The 25,068-nt window shown below is 33.7% G+C and overlaps 1 protein-coding gene across 1 annotated transcript in view; it reads right to left on the reverse strand.

The window, feature by feature from the left end:
• Window positions 1-630: 630 nt before the first annotated feature.
• Window positions 631-25,068, reverse strand: part of TRPM7 (transient receptor potential cation channel subfamily M member 7) — a 30,042-nt gene continuing 5,604 nt past the window's right edge. Inside the window, exons 7-16 of the mRNA XM_081831071.1 lie at window positions 23,728-23,856; window positions 21,491-21,769; window positions 15,320-15,494; window positions 13,032-13,158; window positions 11,762-11,946; window positions 10,952-11,084; window positions 9,597-10,312; window positions 7,772-7,842; window positions 4,630-4,726; window positions 631-1,998 (exon numbers count right to left, since the gene is read on the reverse strand). Coding sequence (XP_081687197.1) covers window positions 1,892-1,998; window positions 4,630-4,726; window positions 7,772-7,842; window positions 9,597-10,312; window positions 10,952-11,084; window positions 11,762-11,946; window positions 13,032-13,158; window positions 15,320-15,494; window positions 21,491-21,769; window positions 23,728-23,856 — 2,019 coding nt within the window. The 3' untranslated portion in view covers window positions 631-1,891. The remainder of the gene's footprint in view (window positions 1,999-4,629; window positions 4,727-7,771; window positions 7,843-9,596; window positions 10,313-10,951; window positions 11,085-11,761; window positions 11,947-13,031; window positions 13,159-15,319; window positions 15,495-21,490; window positions 21,770-23,727; window positions 23,857-25,068) is intronic.

The raw sequence follows: 25,068 nt of genomic DNA on the forward strand, positions 1-25,068 counted from the left end.
AGAGACAGCGAGAGCAGGAACACAAGCAGGGGGAGTGGGAGAGGGAGAAGCAGGCTTCCTGCCGAGCAGGGAGCCCGATGTGGGACTCGATCCCAGGACCCTGGGATCATGACCTGAGCCGAAGGCAGACGCTTAACGACTGAGCCACCCAGGCGCCCCCCAATGAGTTTTTATTCTAGATTTTTTTTCTAATTTTCCAGGACTTTTTGAACAGTATCTTTTCTTTTTTTTCCATATTTGTAATACCTTCTCTTTTTGGTTTTAATCACTTTAATCATACTTGTTTTAAATCTGTAACCAATAATTCTATTATCTTAAGTTATCAGAGGCTTAATATTGTTTATGTAACTTGAATCCCAGAAGTTTTGTAATTTGGCATTGTTGGGTCATCTTCAATGGAACTTTATTTATGGCAAAACTATGCTGCTTAGGTTCAGGATGGGTCCTTCCAGAAAGGAGGAACTGCTACTATGAAACTGTGTTCACTAACCCCTTTCCTCATTGAAATAATCTTTTTAATAACGTGATTTTCAATAATACCATCTCCTTATAGCAGAATGGAAGTTAGTATGTTCTTGATGATCCAGGATAAGTAAGAGTAGTGATTTCTGTACTTGACTGACTATAAAGGAGCAATTCTTCTGCTTTTTCCCAAGCTACTTGTCTTGCTTGCCAGAGTATGCTTTTAAAAAGTGTTTGTAAAAATCAAGTATTAACCTTAATTGGCTGGGAATGACTTCATATAATTAATCTCAGTACAGAGATTCCTGCCTGTCTTTTGCACAAACTTTTCTTTAAAATTTTCTAACTACTGCACAGACCATAATCTCTCTGACACACTGGCCGTAGCAACATTTTTCTAGATATATCTCCTGAGGCAAGGGAAATAAAAGCAAAGATAAACTATTGGGACTACATCAAAAAGTTTCTGCACAGCAAAGGAAACAATCAACAAAACTATAAGGCAACCTATGAAATGGGAGAATATATTTGCAAATGACGTAACTAATAAAGGGTTAGTATCCAAAATATATATGGAACTTATACAACTCAATACCCCCAAACAAATAATCCAATCAAAATGGGCAGAAGACATGAACACACATTTCTCCAAAGACATACAGATGGCCAACAGACACATGAAAAGATGCTCAACATCACTCATCACCAGGGAAATGCAAATCAAAACTACAATGAGGTATTACCTCACATCTGTCAGCATGGCCAAAAATCAAAAACTTAAGAAACAAGTGTTGGCAAAAATGTGGAGAAAAAAGAACTCTCTTGCACTGCTGGTGGGAATGTAAACTGACACAGACACTGTGGAAGACAGTATGGAGGTTCCTCAGAAAGTTAAAAACAGAACTACCCTGTCATGTAGTAACTGCACTACTGGATATTTAGCCAAAAATACAAAACACTAATTCAAGGAATATATGCACTCCTATGTTTACTGCAGCATTATTTATAATACCCAAACAATGGAAGCTACCCAGTGTCCAGTGATAGATGAATAGATAAAGAAGATATGATATATATATATAACGGAATATTATTTAGCCATAAAAAAGAATAAAACCTTGCCACTTGCAACAACATGGATAGAGCTACACAGTATAATACTAAGTGACATAAGTTACAGAAAGACACATACCATATGATTACTCATATGTGGAATTAAGAAACAAAATGAGCAAAGGAAAAAAACAAAAACAAAAACAGAGAGAGACAAACCAAGACTTTTAACTATAGAGAATAACTGATGGTTTGGGAAGACGGAAGATGGTTTGGGATAAATAGGGGTGGGGATTAAAGACTACATTTATCATGATGAAAAACATAAAATTATAAAAAAAAAATACACACATATATACCTAAATAAATATGTATTTTAAAATACGCATTTGTTTAATTGAAATGTACAAACCGGTAGTAAAGCTGCTTTGGAATCTACTTCATGAGTTTCTTCTGTAGATGGCCTTCTACTGCTACTTTCCACTTAAAGAAAAATTTAAAACATAAGTGATACAACAAAAAATTTTTTTTGCTATCAACTAACCAAACACAAAGTGTTTCTATACATAGTGTAAACTTCCATAAGGTAATTTATCCTCTCCCCAACACTGCTGAAGATAAGAGTTACATAAGGCCCAGAGGTCTCTTGACAAATAAATTATTCAATTTATTTTTGTAAAAAGGCAGTAAGAAATAAAAGAATATGAAGGAAAAAGTCTTACTCTTCCTATTCCCAAATTTCTTATATATCCTACCATGAATATATATGATAGGATAATATATATTACATATTTGGGGGGGGGTTTTGTTGTTAAATTTTTAAACTTTAAGCTTGGAGATCTTTCCATTATCGGTACACAGAAAACGTCTCTATTCTATTTTGATGCTATATTGAACTTCGTACTATGGGTATACAATAACTGTACAGAATAATAACCAAACTCCTACAGATGGACATTTGGTATGATTTCAATCTCCTGCCATTACAACATTGCAATTAATAATCTTAAACATTTTTTTTTTTAGATTTTATTTATTTATTTGACAGAGAGAGAGAGAGAGCACAAGTAGGCAGACAGGCAGGCAGAGGGAGAGGGAGAAGCAGGCTCCCTGCTGAGCACAGAGCCCGATGTGGGGCTCGATCCCAGGACTCTGGGATCATGACCTGAGCTGAAGGCAGATGCTTAACCATCTGAGCCACCCAGGCGTCCCCTGCAATTAATAATCTTATACATACATCATTTTAACAGTAATGGAAAAAATAGTTCATCTTTCCTCCTGTGATTTAAGATGCCATCTTTATCATATCTCGGTTTTTTTCATCCTAAATAAATTGTAGAATTAAGCCTATTTTAAAAAGTCAGGATGTTAAATTCTAAAGTAACTTAGAATTCACATTTATGATACAATAAAGAAAAACCTCAGAATGAATGGTGATGTAGAATCTAGAACAAAATTTGTATTCCAAGTGTAGAGGCCAAAACGCCAGATAGAAGTACATTAAAAGAGTCTGGGCAAAACTTTTTCAAAATAATGAAACTGAGAGAATGCATTATGTATCCGAGTATCTTGAAAAAATGTAGTTAAATAGCAGAGAATCTAGTGTTGATCTAGCCAAAATTATAACTGGACTATATTGGTGGGAAAGAGTAAATGTGTGTGTAGTATGTGCACATGTGTGCACATGTGATATGTGTGTGTGTGTGTGTGTGCCCGCGCACACATGTTTGGGGAACAGAGAGAGGGAAGGGAAGAGTTCAATGAGTTCAATCCTTGCCTTCTTTAATGGAAGGTCAATACTGAAATATGAGGATGTCTAAAACTGAAATATGAGGATGCAAAAGTAGAAGCATGCTAACTTTAGAAATAACATCCATGTTACTGAAAATGAGTTTTATTTCTTCCCTCCTAATCTTTCTACCATTTCTTTTTCTTACTTTTATTTTTCCGGCTAGAATGTTACATAGAAATGATAACAGCCAGAATCCCTGCCTTGATTCTCCATCTGGTTTTCAATATATCATTATGAAATATACTTGTGGTAACTTTTTGCAGATACCCTTAATTCAGATTAAGGAAACTTCATTCTAACTTTGCTAGGAGTTTTAATCATGAATGGATGCAGAATTTCATCAAATGCCTTTTCTGCAGCTACTGAAATGATCAAATGATTTTTCTCCTCTAATCTGTTACTATCCTGCATCAATTATACATACATGTTATATATATATACATATTTTTTTTTTTAAGTGCGCTCTACACCCAACATGGGGCTTGAACTCACAACCCCAAGATCAAGAGTCATATGCTCTAATGACTGAGCCAGCCAGGCACCCCTTATCAATTTTATTTTTTATGTTAATGTTAAACCAACTTGCACTCCTGGAATATATCCAAATTGATACTGTTCTATACCAAAAGAGAATGAAAGGGGAAATGATGGTCCACATGGTCGTGATGTTTTTCTTAAGGAACCTTATAAAGGTTATATGCACACTAATGAATAGCTGAATAATAATAAATTTGTACGCATATGTAACTTTGACTCGTAAAAAAGCATGATATGAAAACATCCCCAGGCCTTTTAATTCTCCAGTGAAAAATTAAAAGTGTAGAACATGTAGGTAGGTTACTTTCTGTGTAAAAATGAGAGGAAGAAAAGACTACTGACATATACGATGTGAAACTCTAGAGGATAAACAAAAATAAGTGGTTACATGTGGGGCTGGAATGAGAGAGAGACTTATTTTCAAACTGCTTGTATTTCAATTCTGAACCAAATAGAAGTATTAGCTATTTTTAAAAGTTAAATTAGAAAAATATGTTGACTAAATGACTATATAGATTCAAACACAGATTTACTTGTAAAAGTTAAAATCAGCGGATTCGTAAAAATCAAGGCTTTATATTTGGTATTTAGATACTAAACAATTTGTTAAAAAAAAAAAAATTAGGATTATGTGTTTTATATAAGCTTAAAGCAACAATGATGGACCAGAATCGTCATTTTCCGACTCTTAAAACATTCACTGTTCAGGTGTGTGGCATACATAAAATACTTTTAAAGCTTGAATAATCATGTTTGGTAACATAATTCACGTAGTCAAAAATTACCTTGTTCTGAATGAAGAGGAACAGAAGTTTTGCGACATTCAGTAAATCCAGCATGAGAACTCAAATGTTTCCAAGTGTTTTCAGAAGGAACATCATTCTGCATATTGTACAAATACACAATTTAAAAACAATTAAACTAAATTTCAAATAATTGTTCTAAGTAGTATAAAAGTCTCTGTATCTATTTAGTTCAATATGCTTTAATCTACCTGGACACCAAAAGAGTACACTACAGGTTATAAATTTTCTTCAATGACAATCTAAAAAAACTGCATCAAAATATCCTACTTGCTTGTTCATAAATCCATTGTTCACAACTCAATCTGAATGAATCCTTTTTCATAGTGATACAACTTTATAAAAATTGGGGGAAAATATGAAAAACTGTAGGGAAAATAATAAAACATTTTTCACCTAAAAAACAAAAAGCTATTTTATACTAACACTGACGGATTGTTAACAGTTTGGAGGGTAGAGAAGTGGTTTTTATGGGGAAGAAGGGATATCTGGGTAGCTTTCTTACTGATTATATAAGCTGTTTGTATAACAAAGTCTAGTTCTCCCTTCCTTTCTTCTTTTTATCTAAACATTTTCCCAGATGATCTAACAAACTGCATTAAACTAATGTGGGGACAATCCAGTACATTCACATTATTTTCTCTTTTCAAACATAAACAGGTCACACACTATTACGCAACTTTAAAATATTCCCAAACCTCTACCACCTCTCAGAAACAATGAGTTTTAAACTGCTACTACAATAAGCTATTACTTTTATTAAGTAAATTTAGTTTATATCTCAAGAAAATGAAGCTTTTCTACCTTTGATGCTCTGCACTCTTCATATACAGCTGATTGATATACCCAAGTGAGAGTGCTAACCTTTTATCTGTAGTCACAATGCAACTCCAATTTCCTTTCTGATTTTTCTTTTAGAACCAGTTTTAGCTATTTCTTATTTGTTTTATTTAAGTGCTTTCCTTGATATATACTCTTTGATGCAATGACACAGTAGTTTTATTAGAACCATCTACGACAGAAATTCCAGTGCAGGATTGATGATGGGCTTCAAGGTATTTGTAAAACTCCACATACCTTAATAGATAAAATTTTGTATATGTGCATTTTTCTGGGAAGTTCTTTTTCTCCAAGTGAATTACTCAAAACTGTTTAATTCAAAACACAGCCACCAGTTTTCTGCCTACTCACAGAAACTTGTAATTTCTTCTTACTTTTACCAGGAAGTTACCTGCCCACTTGAAAATTTTTAGCATAGTCCTGGCTTTAAGTTCATTTAATAGGTTCATTTTTAAAAGGCAAAACCTGTGGGGAAACCTTGACGTATACCCTTTCCCATTAAGGAATGTCCATTTATCCTAAATGACTTCCTATGTACATCAAGTGCTTCACTATAGCAAAATGATGCCACAAGAATGTGCTGATACAATTCTTTAAACTGCCATTGTGACACTTGTAGAGACATTTTAAAAGTTCAATGAAATACATATTAGAAAATGACAGCCTAAGTCAGGGTAACTGTAATTGTTACTGAGGACTCAGAGAAGCAGAGATACTAAAAAAATATTTAAGAAGCAAAATGAGTTAGACTTGGTTGTTAAATGGGTGAGAGAAGTAGGAGTGCAGTTTTGCCCTGGTAAACTAGAATGCTGATGTTATTAACAGAGGCTGGAAATACAGAAGGAGAAATAGGTCTGCTGAGCAAGAAGATGATGGTGAATTTGAGGTTCTAACTTGAGTTTGACAACTCTAAGATTTCCAATTAGTTAGCAGTTCTAATCTTTTACTGTAGTGTCAAGCCAATCCTCTGAAGTCAGAATCACTCCAAAGATTTACTTTCCCCATATCCACTCCCAGCCTTCAGTTTTCCTGGCTAAAATTCAAATGCTGATATGGCTAGTAAAAAATTCATGCTATTTCAACTCTACAGGTGAGAAATCATATTCTTGGTTTTCTCTTGACTCCTTAATAACTTCACACAATGGTTACCTTAAACCTTCTCTTTCTCATGTACTCCACCATGCTTTCCACCAGCCTTACTAGAAAAACAAATGCCTTAAGAGTATGAACTCCCCAGATTATTTTTTATCCCCTTTAATTTTAAAACTGTTTTGCATAATTTATATACAACGAAACACACAGATTCTTAAATGGTAAGTTAGAGAAGAGTTTTAGCATTCTTTCTTTCCAACTCAAAATATCTGTGCGACAATTTCTTTTGTCACTCTTCCTATCTGCAAAAAGCTATACTTTTTATCCTTATCATCTAAATGCTCAATTTCACTCCATCTATGTCTTCTTGCTTTTTAAATTATAATTCCCAGTCAGCTCTCCCTCCTTGTAAGAAACTCAAAGATAAAACAAGACATACAACCTAAAAAAAAAAAGGTTTCCCTACTGGTTCCTTTCCCTCATATTAAGACTATCATTATGGGTATTTACAAGAGCAACAGTTAAGAAATACTTTTCATTCATTGTTCTATACATTTAAAAATTTATTTAACAAACATTTATTGAGTATCTTACACCTGCACATTATATTGTAGTTACTGGCATATTCAGCTTTTTACTGCTTGGCTACAGGTTCCTTGACAGACAGGGTTATGTTCTAATAAACTTTTGGGCCTGGGAAAGAGTTCAGCTCAGTATTTAGTCAAGGGGAAATGTATAGGGAGAAACATTTTTAAAAAGAGAAATGTTAAATAGGTGTTTTTTTTTATTTTCATCATTTAAAAAAATGCAAGCTAACTGCAGATTTTTTTCATATATATTTGTCTAAGGATTTTCTTTATTTATTTGAGAGAGAGAGAGAGAGCAAGGTGGTGGGCACAAAGGGAGAGTGAGAGGGAGAAGCCGACTCCCTGCTGAGCAGAGAGCCCGATGTGGGACTCAATCCCAGGACCCAGGGATCATGACCTGAGCTGAAGGCAGATGCTTAAACTGAGCCACCCAGGCGCCCTGTTTCTTCTTTTTAAATGGTGTATAGCTTTAAATATTTGGGATAATCATGTTGATGATGGTCTCTGCTAAAACTGATTTTTATTGAAATGTTTAATTCTATTTTGAACTAAACCCCCAAATAGCAAAATAAGATTGAATTGTGCTGTTACAAGGATTTACTTACGGATATTATTTCTTTTATTTTGTTTGATGTTTCTTTAAACTTCTGCAAATAATCTATGCTATCTCTGTGTCCTTAAAGAGAAAAAATTATAACAAAAAATATTTATTTTTTATCAAAATAATGTCATTGCCTAAAGTCTACATAAACAAGTGATTTATGTTGTTTTTAAAGTAGTTTTGATGGCTCTGAAGTTTCCTGTAGATCTTTTGATATATACAAAAAAATCTGTCAAGAAGCTAGAGAAGATTAATAGTTCGTTTTACAGTAACAGCGAAAGCCAAAGGCCTCCTCAAAGAATCCAACATGTGATATGAATTGCTTGAAATTTAAAAAGAAAAAAGGGAAGCAATTACTTTTACTATTCATAAAATATAAAATTACATATGTAACACATATATAATATATCCACTACACACACACGAACACACAAATCATATGCAGAGATAAATATGTAGGTATCTATACATATCCATCCCAGTGGCAATATACTAACATACAGACTAAAATGTACTTTTAAAAAATAAACTGGGATAGATTTTATGCAGGAAAAGTTGTCTCTATAAATCCACAGTGACCTGCACATAGCCTAGCAGTAGAGATCATATACGCAGTACCTAGATAACTTACAGGGTTGGCCTCAATGTGGAGATTACATGGACATAACCATATTCTCTGGCAATCTCCATATATGTTCCATGACTAGGTAAATTTCTAAGCTGGGAAGGCTCAAACAAGTTCTAAGACAAAGGTTAGGAAGCCACCTGATGGAAAAATTCAAACCTGAAGAGACAGAGGCCCTCAGAACACTCTGGTCATGCCCACAAACAACCCAAGTTGTTTTCTAAGAACTCTTTGTTAAATACTTTAATCTTTACTAATATAACAGGAAGACTGTTAGAACACTATATTCTCCCAAATACTAGAGACCTAGCTAGCTCTATGAAGTATTCTCTCTTCACCTTTTCCTTCCATATGGCACACTGTCAACATTAAAATATGCTTAGGTCTCCCCCATCATTAAAAACAAAACAAATAAAAAACCTTAGCTACAAACCACAGTATAAGTTATTTCTTTCTTTTTACCTTCATAGTGACCTTTATAGTTGCCCCCCAAGTCCTACTCTTTACATTCCCTCCTCCCATTCACACTTTATTTTGATATAATCTGGGTTCTCCCTCAACCACTTCACTGAAGCAGATTCCACCAAGGCCATTAATTTGTTATCATTGCTAAAATAAATATATTTTCAGTCCTTATTTTACTTTAGCTATCTGAAGTATAAGAATGAATCATTCCTTTCTGAAATGCTCTCCTCTGGGTATAGTGAGTCCTGGCTTTCCCTGTTAGCCTAATTGTAATTATTAGTGTACCCTTTCACTATCAAAAGGGTACTGGTTGAGATGAAAAATTATATGGTCACACAATTTAGAAGACACTGCTCTTTTCCAGTTTTTTCTATCTAGCCTCCCCTGTACCTTTCTATTATTCACCAAGTATCTAGTATTTATGAATCACTCAGGTTCTTTCAACAAGTTAACCAAATTCAATAGAAGATTCTCAAAATCAAAAGGAAGAGCCCAAATAAGTTTTATATACAAACTTATTATAGTAAATTCACCAAAGAGGTATGTGCCAATAGAACTATTATAGCTCAATTCAACCTATTTCCCCCACTCGAATCCTTTAAAAAATTTTAGAACTATATTCTATGAAACGAAGCCCACTTATCACATAAGTGAATGATTTTATTAGTTATTTATTTCTAAGATGATAATTTAATAAAAAAATTATACTGATATACAAATATTACTTTGCCAAACTTACCTACAAATGCTCCAAATTCTACATTATCTCCTTCTGCAGCTTTAGAGCAAACAATTTCTTGATCTTTGGTTACAGTTTCTAAGCGGTTTTTACAACTTGGCTGTGAAGGTGTACTAACAAAAAATTTGGTTGGTGGGGATGACAGGTGTGGTATGCTATTAGAAGAACTGCCTAGTTTTTTATTTTTACTGAACATTTTTAACATTTCTGCCCCATGTACTCTCTGTCGCAGTTCTGGAGGAGAAACAGCACTTGGGAATAAGGCACCACAAGAGGAACCAGCCTCTGGGAAACTGAATTCTTTTCTCTGGGGTATTACAGGTAAATCCTGACCAAATATGTTACACTGGGGATCTTTTTCATCTTTCATAAAAATATTACAAAGAAAAGGATTAGTACTTTCAAGACCACCTTGAGGAAGAGAGGAGCTAAGTGTATTTACAACACTGTGCTTTTTCCATACAGAAGGTCTTACAGGACCATCGTCAATAAGGTTTTGAGCCAAATGTTTGGAAATGCTCAATTCTCGTGTGATTTCATTGTGAACTTTGCTAGCTTCCGAAGCTTTCTGGGCAGTGAGCGTTTTTAATGTATCTACAGTCAGGGCTGAAAGATCTTGCAAATGGCCAATTTGAGAATCTAATGACTGTAATGATCTTTTTATATAGTTGACGCGATCTCCAACTTCTTTAATTTGAATGCACATCTGCTCCACCCTGTATGGAAAACACAGGCTTTTTAAAAATGTTAAAAATTAATGTTTTAGAGATTCTTTTTGTAATCTCAATAAATGACAATGGTAAAAAAGAAATTTTACATGCACTCAAACAAGCTAAGCTATAAAATAAAATGATTATTTATTTATAAAAGACACACCTAATGTTTAAGAAGGGTCCGGTGCTGATTCTATTATAATAAAAATCAAGATTTCAAAAAACGTTTTTATTATTACAATTTCCCCTCATCAAAGTAACACACACAAAAATGTATATAAAGCTACATATACAGAGAACTACCATTACCATTATTATAACTATACTATCTGCTTCCAGAATGTAGCAAAGCCATTAGAGAAAAACAAAAACAAAAACAATGCTTTAAAATATAGTTTCACTTCTCTCCACTGACTGGTAAAGAACATTAATTCTTCTGTCCTCTGTAACAAATGTTAAAAAATAATAAGAAACTGACTTAGTGACTTAACACTAAATATTAGAACTGAAATGACTTCCGATATATAAAACTATTACTAAGCTTACTTATTTTGACAATCATAAATTGAACAATGACCATGTATAAGACATAAGAGAATCCAGTGTGACATATAATCAATTATAATTAAAGAAATTCTGAACCTTTCAAAGGTGACACGAATTCTCTCTTCACTCCCAGAATGGAATTTGTCATCTTTTTCATTAAAATACATCTCAACACACTGTTCTTCAAAGTCATGTAGTTTCTTTTGATCTTCTTCTGTTAAAAAAAGTTCTAAAGAGGGAAAAGAAAAAAAAAATCAATGAAGACTATCAAGATATCAAATTATAGCTCAGGCGTCTTATGAATTATTTAGGGTTCATACGACTATATCCATCATCTGTAATTTTTTTCTCTTTTTACTGTAGTGTTTCTAAAGCACTGGACAAGTATTTCCATTTTTTTTCCTCAGGAGAACAGTTTTAGGTACCTGTTCCTCTTCTAATTTCCTTTTCCTATAGGACACTCTTCCCCTGTAACTCTCTTTATACCTCTCCCTCATTTATCCAGGTAGAGGAATTTAAGAACCAATTTGGTAGAACAGAAAGCCACTGTAAAATTTTAAGCACAGTTTGATATGATGATTAATCTCATGTAGTATACAGAATAAACGAAAAGTGTTGTTTACAGAGCAGTAAAATGGTTTGTAGAACAGAAAATGTCACGGTTTACATTACCATTTTAACAAAAACAAACTGACATGCCATATTCAAAAAGAACTTTCATACTAAATTCACTTTTACAGATACCATATTATACTTAAAATTCCTTTATGTTCAGGCAAATTCAACAAAAGCTTTTTATAGTAACATTAACCAATTACGTCTTCTGAGTAAAATTAATACTTAACCTTCAGGGTAATACTGATAAGTGATAAAATAAAAACATTTCCCTTAATATATTTTACTTACTTGGTCCATCGGAAGTCTTATCTTTTTTTCTTCTTTTACATATGCAGCAAAACAGAGAAACTATATGGCCAAGAATGATAAGTGGTGGAGGCAGAACAGGTTTCTCATGATAAGCCATAATAAAATGATATCGTTGGTACTTCCATACAATATTGGAAATTGCCTTCACTTGTAAATACACATTGCTTGAGTAACAATAAAAATAAAACACAGCTAAATCACATGATAAAGTTTTAAATACTAAAGATTTTACTGCAATTCCGTTCTAAACAAGAATTCAAAAGACTACTCTACTATACACAAGACTAAAAAGGCAAATGAGAAACTGGAAAAAATACATGCAGTAAGTATAAGGCACAAGTTTGGTATCGTTGAGGGTCTTAATTACAAACTCCCAGAAAAATGAGCAGAAAATATCTTAAGATTTTAAAGTTACATATAAATAACAAAACTTTAAGAAAATATTCAATCTTAGTAGCAACAAAATAAGTGCATATAAAAACAAGATACTTTTATGTACTATCAAATTAGCGACCATTTGAAGATAACAATACCTAGTGTTGGCAGAGATGTGGGGATACAGGCCTACTTTAGCTTAAACGCATGAAGTCCTTAAAATGCATATACTGAACAGTTCTACTTCTAGGAAAACAATCTAAGGACATAATTAAGGAATGATCAAAAATTTAACCATAACATGGTTTTTGGGAACAAAAAAATTATAAACAATCTAAATGAACAATGTAATATATTGGTTGAAAAATTAAGGTCTATATCATGGAATACCAGGTAGGCATTAAAAAATAAACCGGAGAGAGATATTTATTAATGTGGAATAATATTCATGTTTTGCTTAGTTTAAAACAGTATACAAAATATAAGAACGTTATTTTTGAAGAGAAAAAATGGTTCATATATATTCATAATAAACAACAGAAAGATGTACACCAAAATTAATTAATGAGACTATAGATGAATTTTCTACTTGCCTTTCTGTTTTATATACTGAACATGTGTATTCCTTGGCAACTTAGTAAAAATCCCAAATAAAGGTTAAATTTATAAAAGAACTGCATGTTGAAATATAATTAAGTCTCAAACTTAAAGTCTCATTTGATTTGAAAATGTATGCCTTCTTATTTGTAATTTTCAAAGATAATTTTAGTAGCTTAAGCTTCAATAAAATCTTTAGATTGGAAATTTTGTGTATTTCCTTCAAAATGAGATTTTTATGTTAAAATCTCATTAAGCAACTGAATAAAATTCTTACTTGAAAAATGCAATAAGAAGATTGACCATAATGATATACTGTACAAAGAGGTAGACTGCTTGAAGAAATGGAGTCAACCATGTTCCAGGACCACAGATTTGAGAGATAGTGGAATCATTTGCACACACTTTGAAAAGAAGAACAAAAATTAGATATAGTAATCACACCAGTAACCTTTTAAATTTAAATTTTAGTTAAATTACAGTGCAATTGGTTTCTACACCAGTTAACTATTTTTCATTAGTATTTGTCTGTTTGAAGGACGTTTCAATTATGTACAAATCTGTTTCAGACTCTTTAAAAAAGCTTCTGGGCAAGCACTTGGAATAAAACTTAAAAATACTCCAACACAGAAAAATTTTGGGGGTGCCTGGGTGGCTCAGTCAGTTAAGCGGCTGAGGTCATGATCCCAGAGTCCTGGGATCGAGCCCCGCATCGGGCTCCCTGCTCAGCGGAAAGTCTGCTTCTCCCTCTCCCACTCCCCCTGCTTGTGTTCCCTCTCTCGCTGTCTGTCTCTGTCAAATAAATAAATAAATAAAGTAAAGTATGGTAGGGGCGCCTGGGTGGCTCAGTCGGTTAAGCATCTGCCTTCGGCTCAGGTCATGATCCCAGGGTCCTGGAATCGAGCCCCACGTCGGGCTCCCTGCTCAGTGGAGCCTACTTCTCCCTCTCCCTCTGCCACTCTCCCTGCTTGTGCTCTCTCTCTCCAAATAAATAATCTTAAAAAAAAAAAAAAGTACGGTAAACTCACAGTAAATTTACAAATATAAAAATTACTGAGTTTATCTTATGTCACCAGAGGGTTGAAAGAGTGGTTAAAGTGCCTCTCAAATATACAATGATTAGGTCTGAATTCCTTGCTTTTCATTAACCCCACCAGGAATGTTTCTGAAGCCAAAACACAGCTGAACCAAAAAAAAGGAAGAGAAGAGCTTTAGTACCCACCAGAGTATTAAAGAATTAAGCAAAACAATTTAAATAGGGAAAGGATTAGAATTAAATAATCATGAATTAGTGATAAGTTTTATGTAAATGCTTACAATACAATTAGCATTTCTTTAGTAATCGTTTAAAAACATATACACCATTAAAACACTCAATGGCTATATCATTCCTTTCAAATAAATTGTTTCATAGGCAAATGAATGCACAAGGTTCTTTCAATCTTAAAAAGCTTTATCAATTTCCATTCTATTCAGATTTGTTTGATGTAGCAAATACCCAAGGAAGAGAATGAGGAAGACTAAAAAGCTATATCCAGTGCTTTGTAACAACTAAACTAGAGCCACAATGGAAAAAGAGCAGAAAATGAAAACCTGAAAATGGCACCGAACAGGAAAGCATTGAACACAAAGTTTGACGAGGCTGGTAAAACCTCACTGTTTTAAGCAACATCTGAAAACAAAGACCAGTATGTAGCCATCCCCTGACCTAATCACCTATAAATAGGTGGGTAGGGAGCAACACAGGTGTGGGGTGAGGGAAGAGTAAAGACAGGAGAGAAACTGCAAAAGAGATGAAGAGCAAACTAATCAAATAAAGATTCTAAAATGCAAATGTGGATGTCAGTAGAAGAACATCCCCGAAAGTCAGCAGCATCACCTATGTTCCCAAGTTATTTAGCCTCATTAGCTAAAACAATTAAAAAAAAATTACCTTACACACAAAACGCGTTCACAGTTGAATTTTGTTAATTCAAGAGTTTATCCAACCTACCATGATTGATCTAATCAATGTAATCCTATTACCCTTGCCCCAACTGTTTCAGACATAAAGGCTGAAGCCAATTTGAGCTAATGAGATTTAAAGGAACAGGTTCAATAGGAGGCTTTTGGGGAAAAGGACTTTTCACCCTTAAGAGAACCATGGAAAACCCTGTCTCTTTTCCTCCCATTGCTAGTGACAGTCTTCTAATCATAAGGGAAACCTGTATCAATCATACACTGATTACAAAGCAGTGGAATGAAAAAGAACAGGTGTCCTTAACTATGAATTAACAAACTGCAAAGACCACTCTACCTCTAACTCTGTGTTACATGAGCTAATAAATATCTTTATTGTATAAGCCGGGTTAGGCCAAATTTCCATTTGTGGCCGAAAAAATTCTAAAATACTTTTTTTGATTAATTTTTATAGGTTTTTTTCTGGGCTTATTAACGAATGTATTTTGGGAGGGCTTAGGTTGGTAATAATAGTTTGACTTGTGAAAATATGTAATACTACTGTAATGCAAGTCTGACTTCAAAACAAAATAACCAAAAGATGAATTTGTAAACATAAACACTTACCATCAATTTCATATGCGTAAACTTCACCAAAAATCATCCAGTATGGATGAAAAACTATATCTTTAGCAAGAGTCCAAGACGGTGCTTCACGAGGATAAAGTATTGCCTTTCTGGGAACACCAAAACTAAGTAATACAAGAGCCATAATCACTACAATGTAGAACATATTGGCTACCTGTTAAAAAATGAACACTGTTAAAATACATGGGAATTTAAAAACAATGACAATTTTTTCATCTTAAAATAGTTCTAATGTTCTAATAAATAACTAGAATCTCTTGAGTTTCCTTTTACTCCTAGTATTAGCATTCAGGAAAATCTCATCACTACATAAACCTTAACATCAAGGAGATTACATAAAAATTGATCTGTGAGGCTAGATAGGTCAGGGGCACATTTTTTTTTTTTAGTCTCCAAAAGTAAATAACTTCATTATAATTACAACACCAATTCAACAAATATTAGGAAAACAAAAAGATCACATATAACTAAAATATCAAATACAAAGCAAATAAAAACTTTGTACATGTAAACAGCAATTATCAAAGAAAAAAATAATCTAGTACAAACTGCCAAATGTGATTTGAAACATCCAATGCAATTTTTGTCCCCTTAAGATAGAACATCAGTAATAAGACTTTCCCTTTGTAAATCTGGGTGCCCAGTTTTTAGAATATTGGATATGAAATATCTTTCTCCATCTCTTTGGTATGATAATAAATCAATAGCAATCAATATTAAAAGGGGCACATTCTATGTAATGAACCATATCACTGGTTCCAACTGCAGTCGGCCTATCTTGAGTCCATGAAGATTTAAAGAGGTATAGACACATGGGCAGATTCAGGGAATCAATTTCTGTTATGTGCTCTTTCCTAAAACTGTTGTGTTGTTGTATTGGAGGTTCAGACTCACTTTTCTACCTCCCTTTGATAACTGTCCTTTGCCCACTTCATACACAAAAAGTCATTCTTCTCATCCATCTTGAACCCTAAACTCTATACCACGGTCCCTTATCCTGGACTGTGAAAACCTCTAGGAGCTAAATAAAACAAACTGGAATTATCAGCATGGGTGTTGAAAAAATAACTGACACCAATTAACTGGTTAAAAATTCCTTTTACAAATCAGGTAGTCTGCAATTCTTTAATTTCAACAAAGGTGAAAAAATCCTAATTGGGCTATCACCTAATAAATCAATGAAAAATAATTTTTATTAAGTCACAATGTGAATTTTGAAATCATTAAGAAAACTAAGAGTGAAGTAAAATCCTATAACAGAATTTTAATTTCTATCCACTTAATTAGGGGTACGAATGCTCAGCATTTATACTTAAAAAAGTGAATGTTGTCTCACTCCAACAATGTAGTATTCATCCACAAATAATGTACTAGTGGAAAACCCACGCAGATCAAGGTAGACTACATTTACAATAAATCTGTACTTTACCAACAACTGCAATAAACCAACCTAAAAAATCAGTAATTGCAATAAAATAACCTAAAAAAATTATACATTTGCATGTATTTTTCAAATGAATATATAGTGAGAGTAAAAATGGAAGGCAGGAATGTGAAAGCTAAAGAGGACAGTAAGTCTGGGTTTTTTTATTTTTTAAATTTCAAAATATTGATTTATATGTAATAATTTAGACTTGATCCTTCATCTTTAAAATTCTTACACATCTGCCAATAAATTTCCTTTTTAAATTAGAGTTGAGTCTCTGTGACTTGCAATCGAAGAGTCCTAATACTCTCCAAGATTGTTCTCTTACTTGTAAAACAGTCAAATAATGCCTTGAGGGTTTAACATACACACTAAGAGAATGTATATTTTCAATAACAAGATTTTCAACAAAATCTTGGGATAAAAGATTTTAAAAGGCATATCATCAATACATTATTCATGACATTTGAAATATTATAGAATCCAAATATCTATCTGTAATTAAAGAAAAAGGCCAAGTCAAAAATTCAAAACCATACTCAAATTTGTACTGAGGTATCTTAAAATTATTCAGTCTATGACTAATGATTCATAGAGGCCTCTGGATTTCATACCTTTCACATAAAGCCTATTTGACAACCTTCCCTATAGCTGATCTAAATTTAATTAATTAAAAATATTTAAATATCCCATTTTCACATATCTAAAATGAGGATTTCTAGCTTGAATGTACAGATACATGGAGCGAATGGGAAAAGGTTAGCATTTACCATGCAATTTTCATAAGTGTGATCTTTATTAATGATATCAACTGTGAGGAGTATTTCTTCTATTTTCATCTTTTGTATGTTCAAACTTTTCAAAGCTTTTTTCTCTGATTAGAAATTCCCTGCTCAGGAAAATTCCTATTTGCCAAACTTTCAAATACCATATTTTTTGTGAAAGCCTTTATGACAGAATTAGGTACTATCTCATCAGTCTTCACACAAGTTTATCTTTCTGTAGCTATCTATCTGTTCACATGCTTGTCTTATGTACTAAATTGTGAGTTCTATGAGGCTCTGGACCATGTTTTATTATCTTTGTAGTTTCAGGTTAGTATAGTGCACAGCTTATAATAGATACACAATGATAAAAGAAACAATGTTAAGTTACTCTAGGAACCTACTACCATAAAATTCATCTCCTTTATTCATTATTTAAAGGTATACTTTAATGAAGGATTTCTTACACTCCGCAGCACCTAGTTTAAACAGATAATTAGAATATCAACCATTTTGAAAGTTCTAAAGGGGGTAGAAAGGGAAAACGGCACTAGGAGAAACAGACAATGATGTGATAAATGACTGGTTGAAGAGGGGAAAGACATAAATACTCCTGGTGGAGGGTAGTTCTAAAAATCACAGATAAAGAAGAAAATGAAATATATATTCAAGCTCCTCAGAACTTGGATGGGAGAACTGGCAGGAGTGCTGCGAGCATGTGAGAGGCAAGATTCAGATGAAAATCCAGTCAGCTTCTATTTCTTTCTCTTGGCTTCCCCCTATTTTTCTGATTTCCATCTTTTATTATTATGGCTGTTCACTTCTGTATTTCCTATACCTCTAATTTACTGTATACTACCATTACATTAACCTGATACCACTAAGTCAGTAAGGGTAGGCAATGAGAGCTGGAGCACCTTCTTGCATGCTAAAATTTTAGGCTAAAACCAATTCTTCCCTACAAGCCTTAAATCCCCTAACTTTTCCTGGAAACACTACTTTATGAAAGAATACAAAATGGATGAATAGTGAATACTTATACTTCTTTGATATGACAAACAGTAAACCAGTAATTCTCAACTGGTGAAATAGAGGACACATTCTCCTGGAGGGGAATGTGTAGTCTCAAAAAGCAAATAATTAAACTTTATATTTAGAAAACTTTAAAAAAATCTTATTTTCATAATGCTCATAATCCTATGAGCTAGTGGGATTATTTAGAAGGTAAATTTAATTTAGAAGAGAAAGATTTTCCACAATTAAGGAAAAGGGTTTCAGAAACTCTAGGGATAGATTTTTATATTTATTAAAAGGGGGCAGATCTTTAAAAAGAATTGAGAAACAGCACATAGAATCAGCCTACTTTGGTAAAGCTATTATATACATTTATTTGTGTGGAGTTTAACACACAAGCACGTATTCCTGTATGTCTTGAAGGATGGAAAAAGTATACACCACACTGTTAACAGTGGATGTCTCTGGACAGTAGTTTGTATTTACTAAAATTTTCTACAATGAATAATTATTTTAGAATAAGAAAGGAAAAGTTACTTTTACAAAACAATAGTATAATAGTGTTTGCCTTTTTGACCACTGGAAACTGAAAGCAGTTTATGGCAGAAGTAGGACAACACACTTTAGATTTTTCAGTTCAATGCATAAGGAATTGCACATTAAACCTGACATCTACATTTAAAAAAGAAAACCTGCCAGTTGGTTAAACCTGTAGGAAAGAGCAAGATATTGGACATATTATATCAGGAAAAGATATTCTCACTGGAACTTTAAAAAATAGTTTGAATCCGTGAAGACGGGAGGGAAGAGGAACCTAAAGACATAAACCACATTAGCTAGCATTATCTTGCAAGTACATAATAATGGAACAAGATTAGTGTGGGGAATTGGAGCTGAGCAAGAGAAACACTTGTGAGACTTTTTCAGTCTGTCCCCACTGGCTGAAAATCATCTAACAAATAAGCGGACTAGCTGCTTTCAGCATCCATGCATTGAAAAGTCTATCCGAAATGGTAAGGAAAGACAAAGAAATGTCAACTTATTCCTCTTAGGGAAAAGAAAAATAAAATTTGGTGGAGGGGAGACTCTTCAATGGTTTCCCCTATATTTTTCTTCTCTAAGGTCCCAGTTTTCAATGTGTTATGTAAATCAGGCTATGCCCTTTTATCCAATTTGTTAACTAACCAACAACTCCTTATCATAAAAGAAGTTCCAGTCAGGTTGTGCCTTTTTACTCCTATCTATCTTAAGCTTTCAAAGAACAGATCATATCCCACTGCTTTAATAAAACCATCCACAGATTTATCTCCTTCCATGAGTCCCTATATCTCCTACTCATTAATTTCATCAATAAACCACAAGGACTGTTTACTAACACCATATATAATCTCCTAGAATACTTATGTAGGACAAGCTCCAAACTAGATCATAGAACTATTTAAAATAACTACAGGACTGGTAAAATCAAAAAGGAGAAATGTAATTTCACAAAGTTCAGAGGCACTATCCTAATAATTGTTATACTATCTTGCATAGCAGTAAGAATAAACATTAAAAACTACTTGGTAGAAGATTATAGATTTTAAAATTTATAATCTGCTGCTAATCATGTAAAATTAAGAGAATCAATCTATTAAAACACAATGAATGTTCAGTATTTTTATGTCTTCTTTTCCTACTTGTAATGGTTTTATCCATCCAACCAGCAATAGTTACTACTAAGGAGAATGTACTATGTGACAGCCGCTATGGTAAGTACTAGAGATATAAAGGTGACCAAAACCAAACAAGGTTCCTACACTCCAAGGAGTTCAGTCTAGAGAAGTACATAAATAATCCAGTAAGAATATAGTTTAAAATATGGTTAGACACAGAGATAAATATTCTGTAGAGGAGGAACATGAGCCCCATAAAACTTTGTAGCAAATAAACTTGACCTAGTGGGAAAAGACCAAAAAAACTCCCCCCAAAACAAAAATTATGTTAGAGATGTGATCTGTATGTAATCAAAAGAGCTAAGGATATGAGTGTAGATGAGGACAGTCATTCCTGGCAGAAAGAAGAACATGAGCTATGGTACCCTGGTAGGGGTTATGTTAAAAAAAATATGGACAGGGGCACCTGGGTGGCTCAGTTGGTTAAGCGACTGCCTTCGGCTCAGGTCATGATCCTGGAGTCCTGGGATCAAGTCCCGCATCGGGCTCCCTGCTCGGCAGGGAGTCTGCTTCTCCCTCTGACCCTCCTCCCTCTCATGCTCTCTGTATCTCATTCTGTCTCAAATAAATAAGTAAAATCTTTAAAAAAAAAAAAAAATATGGACAGGCCTGTGTGACTATAGCTAGCATAGATAAGAGGTCAAAAAATGGTTAAGAGAGGACACTTAAAAGAAAGCAAGGAAGATGTTTCTACTGGAAAATTAAAAGCAACAAACTTGGCAGGACTTATGGAATTCATTAAGTATAGTGATCTCTAGGGGTAATGTGAAAGCATTAGAAAATTTTTTTAAGTAGGGAAGTAACATACTCAGATATGCATTTTGAAATTACTCTAGCTATAATGTAGACTAAGATAGGCCACAGTGGTTGTGAATAAACAGATTTTACTAGATTGCTGCAGGTGCCAGATGACTAGGGTAGCGTTAGTAAAGATGAAAAGAACTTCACAAACAGTAGCTAAAACAAACTTGTATTTTTTTCATTCTGACCTCAAATAGCCCTAGAAAGTAGCATTTAAAAATAAAAACATTTTAAGATAAAACATAAAATATGGTTTTCTTAATCTTATCCCATCACATATTTTCTTCAAAAATTAATATCCTGAGGATTGGCCAATTTGAAGAAATAACATTCTCTAGTTCAAATAAAACTATGTAATGACACCTTTTTATGATTTCAAGAAAAAAATATCAATAAACCCATGAGTATTATCAGATGCCTCTCAACTTACCATTTTTCCAATCATCATTACATAAGGTCCTGCCTGTTGATTTACAGCTAGAAAATCTAGCAAACGCACATACCAAAATATTATGTTAAGACAGTAAATTAATCTTCCAGCAACAAAAACATGATTATCATATGCATTCTCAAAGTTCCATTTTGCTCCAAATCTTAGTCCAAATCCAATGAAGAAAGAAATTATGGCAATTGTATCACTGATATTGAAGTAATCACTAAACCACACTTTAATCTTCTGGCTTATTTTTCCAGCTTCAGACATAAAGATCTATGGGTTAAAAAAAAAAAAAAAAAGAAAAAATCTAATTGAACTGTTTAAGTAATCAATTTCCTCCTATAAAAACATATATTAGCATTCAATTATAATATCACAGTAGAATTTTATATATTTTTTATTATTTCAAAGTATTTTTTCAAGATTTTATTTAAAAGAGAGAGAGACCATGGTGGGGGAGGGAGAGGGAGAAGCAGACTCCCGCCGAGCAAGGAGCCCAACTTGGGGCTCGATCCCAGATGAACTGAGCCAAAGGCAGACACTTTAACCGACTGAGCCACCCAGGAGCCCCTCAAAGTATTTTTTTAAATTGAAGTACAGTTAATACATGTTACATTAGTTTCAGGTATACAACATAGTGATTCAACAACTCTATATATTATGCTCCGCTCACAAGTGTAGCTATCATCTGTTACCATACAATGCTATTACAATACCACTGACTATATATTCCTTGTGCTATACCTTTCATCCCTAGAACTTATTCATTCCATAACTAGAAGCCTGTGCCACCCACTCCCCTTTACCCATTTTGCCCATCTCTCCTCCCCTCCTTCCCCACAATCACTTTGTTCTCTGTATTTATAGGTCTGTTTCTGCTTTTGTTTTGTTGCTTAGATCTCATATATAAATGAATTACATAGTATTTGTCAAAGTATGTTTGATTATCTTGGGCTTTGATGATGTATTTGATCACTGAAACAATTCAGTAAGATATCAGAGACACATACTTCTTATCCTCCTTCTATATATGTGTGTGTGTGTGTATATATATATATATACACACATATGTATATAAATACCCACAAATAAATGACCTATTCAACCAAGGTCATTCTACTAAGAAGCTGGAAATCTTAAATTAGAACAGAGTTCTCTAGAAAGTGAGATACTTCTGAAAGTTGTTTTATTTTTCATTGAAACAACAGGATATCCTGATAGGATCTTCCCAAAGGTGTCTTATTTACAGAAAGCAAACAACTCGATGGTTTAAGTACCTGTACTCATCTCTTCTCTTGAATATAAAAATTAAAAATTTGCATTGCCTGGGTGGCTCAGTTGGTTGAGTGGCAGAATCTTGATTCTGGCTCAAGTCATGATCTCAGGGTCATGAGATCAAGCCCCTTGTTGGGTTCCGCACTCAGCTGGTAGTCTGCTTGAGTTTCTCTCCCTCTGTCCCTCCCCCCCACTCGCACACTCTCTTTCAAATAAATAAATTTTTAAAAAGAATTTAAAATTTCTCTTTTGTGGGGAATGGTAATACATTTATAGCTTCAAAATCATAAGTGTATATAAGAATAAGTATTGAAAAGCCTCTTTTCCATTCTTCTTCCTTAGCCAATTAACTTCCCTTCCCACTAGAGGCAACCAGTTATTACAATCTAATGAATCCTTGTACAGCTTTTATGAATATGCATTTAAAAAATTACTTACAACTTTATCATTTAACAATTTAATTTTTTCAAACATGTTGGTAAAACAACAGATTTCATAAACATATAAACCATGGCACTCAAAGAAATTAAAAATGCATAATAAAATATTTAAGAAGATAAATTCCTATGACACCTAAGTGGAAGGGAAGTACAATGCTTTCATTTGTTTTTGCAACATAATGTATTCTCTAAATCTACAGCACAGACATGAAATAATCCAGAAGTATTTAAGTCAGTGTGTTATAAAACTGTATTTATGTAGTTAATAGTTTGAATAAAAAGTATAAACATTTATTTAAGGAAAATACTTTTTTAAAATCAAGATGTTAGAAAATTTATAATTTAAACTGAAAACTGTGATAAACACAGGAATCTAAATCTAAATGACAATTCAATGGGCAATACAGCACACTTATATACTGATTATGAGTAACAGATACATATACATATAGAAAACCAAACAAAACACCCTCCATATATACAGTAAGTTACTGGTAGGAGAAACTACAGACATACCTCACGGACTTTCTCAATAGCATAGGTAAAAATATAAGCAATAACAATCCATTCTTGAACTGAAGGTAATCGTTCCATTTGTACAAGAACCACAAATGTATAAAGCATCAGAAATCCTAAGTATGCCAACTAATGAAAAACACAAAATATGAATAATATAAATTACAAGATAAAATTTTATCAAAATTTTCAATCCAACAAACAAAAGAGAGACTAAATGAACCCCTGTGAACTATCTCCAAGCTTCCATCATTAAAACAGTTTTAGGGGTGCCTGGGTGGCTCAGTCAGTTTAAGCATCCAGCTCTTGGTTCTTGGTTTCGGCTCAGGTCATGATCTCAGGTTCGTGAAACTGAGCCCCACATTTAGCTCCACGCTTAGTGTAGAGTCTTCCCTCACCCTCTACCCCTCCCCCGGTTCATGTGCATGCACTCTCTAATAAATTAATTAATTAATTAAAAAGTTTTAGAAGTAACTTCATTGCAGACATTGCATTTATCAATCAAAACAGAAATGGTTCCAAGAGTATAACTATGGTGTTCTAGAACTTCGATGACTTTCTAGTATTCCCCATAGGAAGAATTTTATAGTAGAAGATTTATGTTCTCAGCATAGTTCATATAATTCCATTTAACTTATACTATTCCTCAAGTATCATATTATACTGTAGAACTTCATCACCATCATCATCAAGAAATACAAACTACCTCCTTCCTCCTTCCCCGAACCAAATACCATTCCCAGGAAAGACAACTGCTATTTTCCTAACTCCTAGTCATTGAGGTTGAATCCCAAGAAATGAAAACAGATATGAAAAGCATTTTCCCTAGGTAAAGGAACATACCACCTTTGATACTCTCAACAAAAAAGATGATATTATATAAGATCTATGTATAACAACATCTGAAGAGTTATTTCGTTTCAGAGGAAAACCCAGACTCGTTCACCTTTGGACAATTGTATCTAAGAATCCTCTCTTCATTCTCCTGGCCTCTACCAGCATTGAAACAAGCCACATTCTTGATTTAAGCTATGGCGGGGCCGGGCAGTAAACTCCAATAAATAAGGAAAGAAAAGAGAAATTTCTATTTGGCCATCATGGTTGTCCTTTTTTTTTTTTTAAACATTTTATTTATTTATTTTAGAGTGAGTGAGTGACAGAGAGAGAGAGCATGCACAAGCCAGGGGAGAGGCAGAGGGAGAGAGAGAAGCAGATGCTACACTGAGCAGGGAGCCTGACATGGGACTCGATCCCAGGACCCTGAGATCATGACCTGAGCCAAAGGCAGATACTTAACCAACTGAGCCACCCAGGTGCCCCAGGGTTGTCCATTTTTAAAAA

This window comes from Leptonychotes weddellii, chromosome 9 (genome assembly GCF_054177405.1).
Source record: "Leptonychotes weddellii isolate Sample4059 chromosome 9, ASM5417740v2, whole genome shotgun sequence".
NCBI classification, from domain to species: domain Eukaryota; kingdom Metazoa; phylum Chordata; class Mammalia; order Carnivora; family Phocidae; genus Leptonychotes; species Leptonychotes weddellii.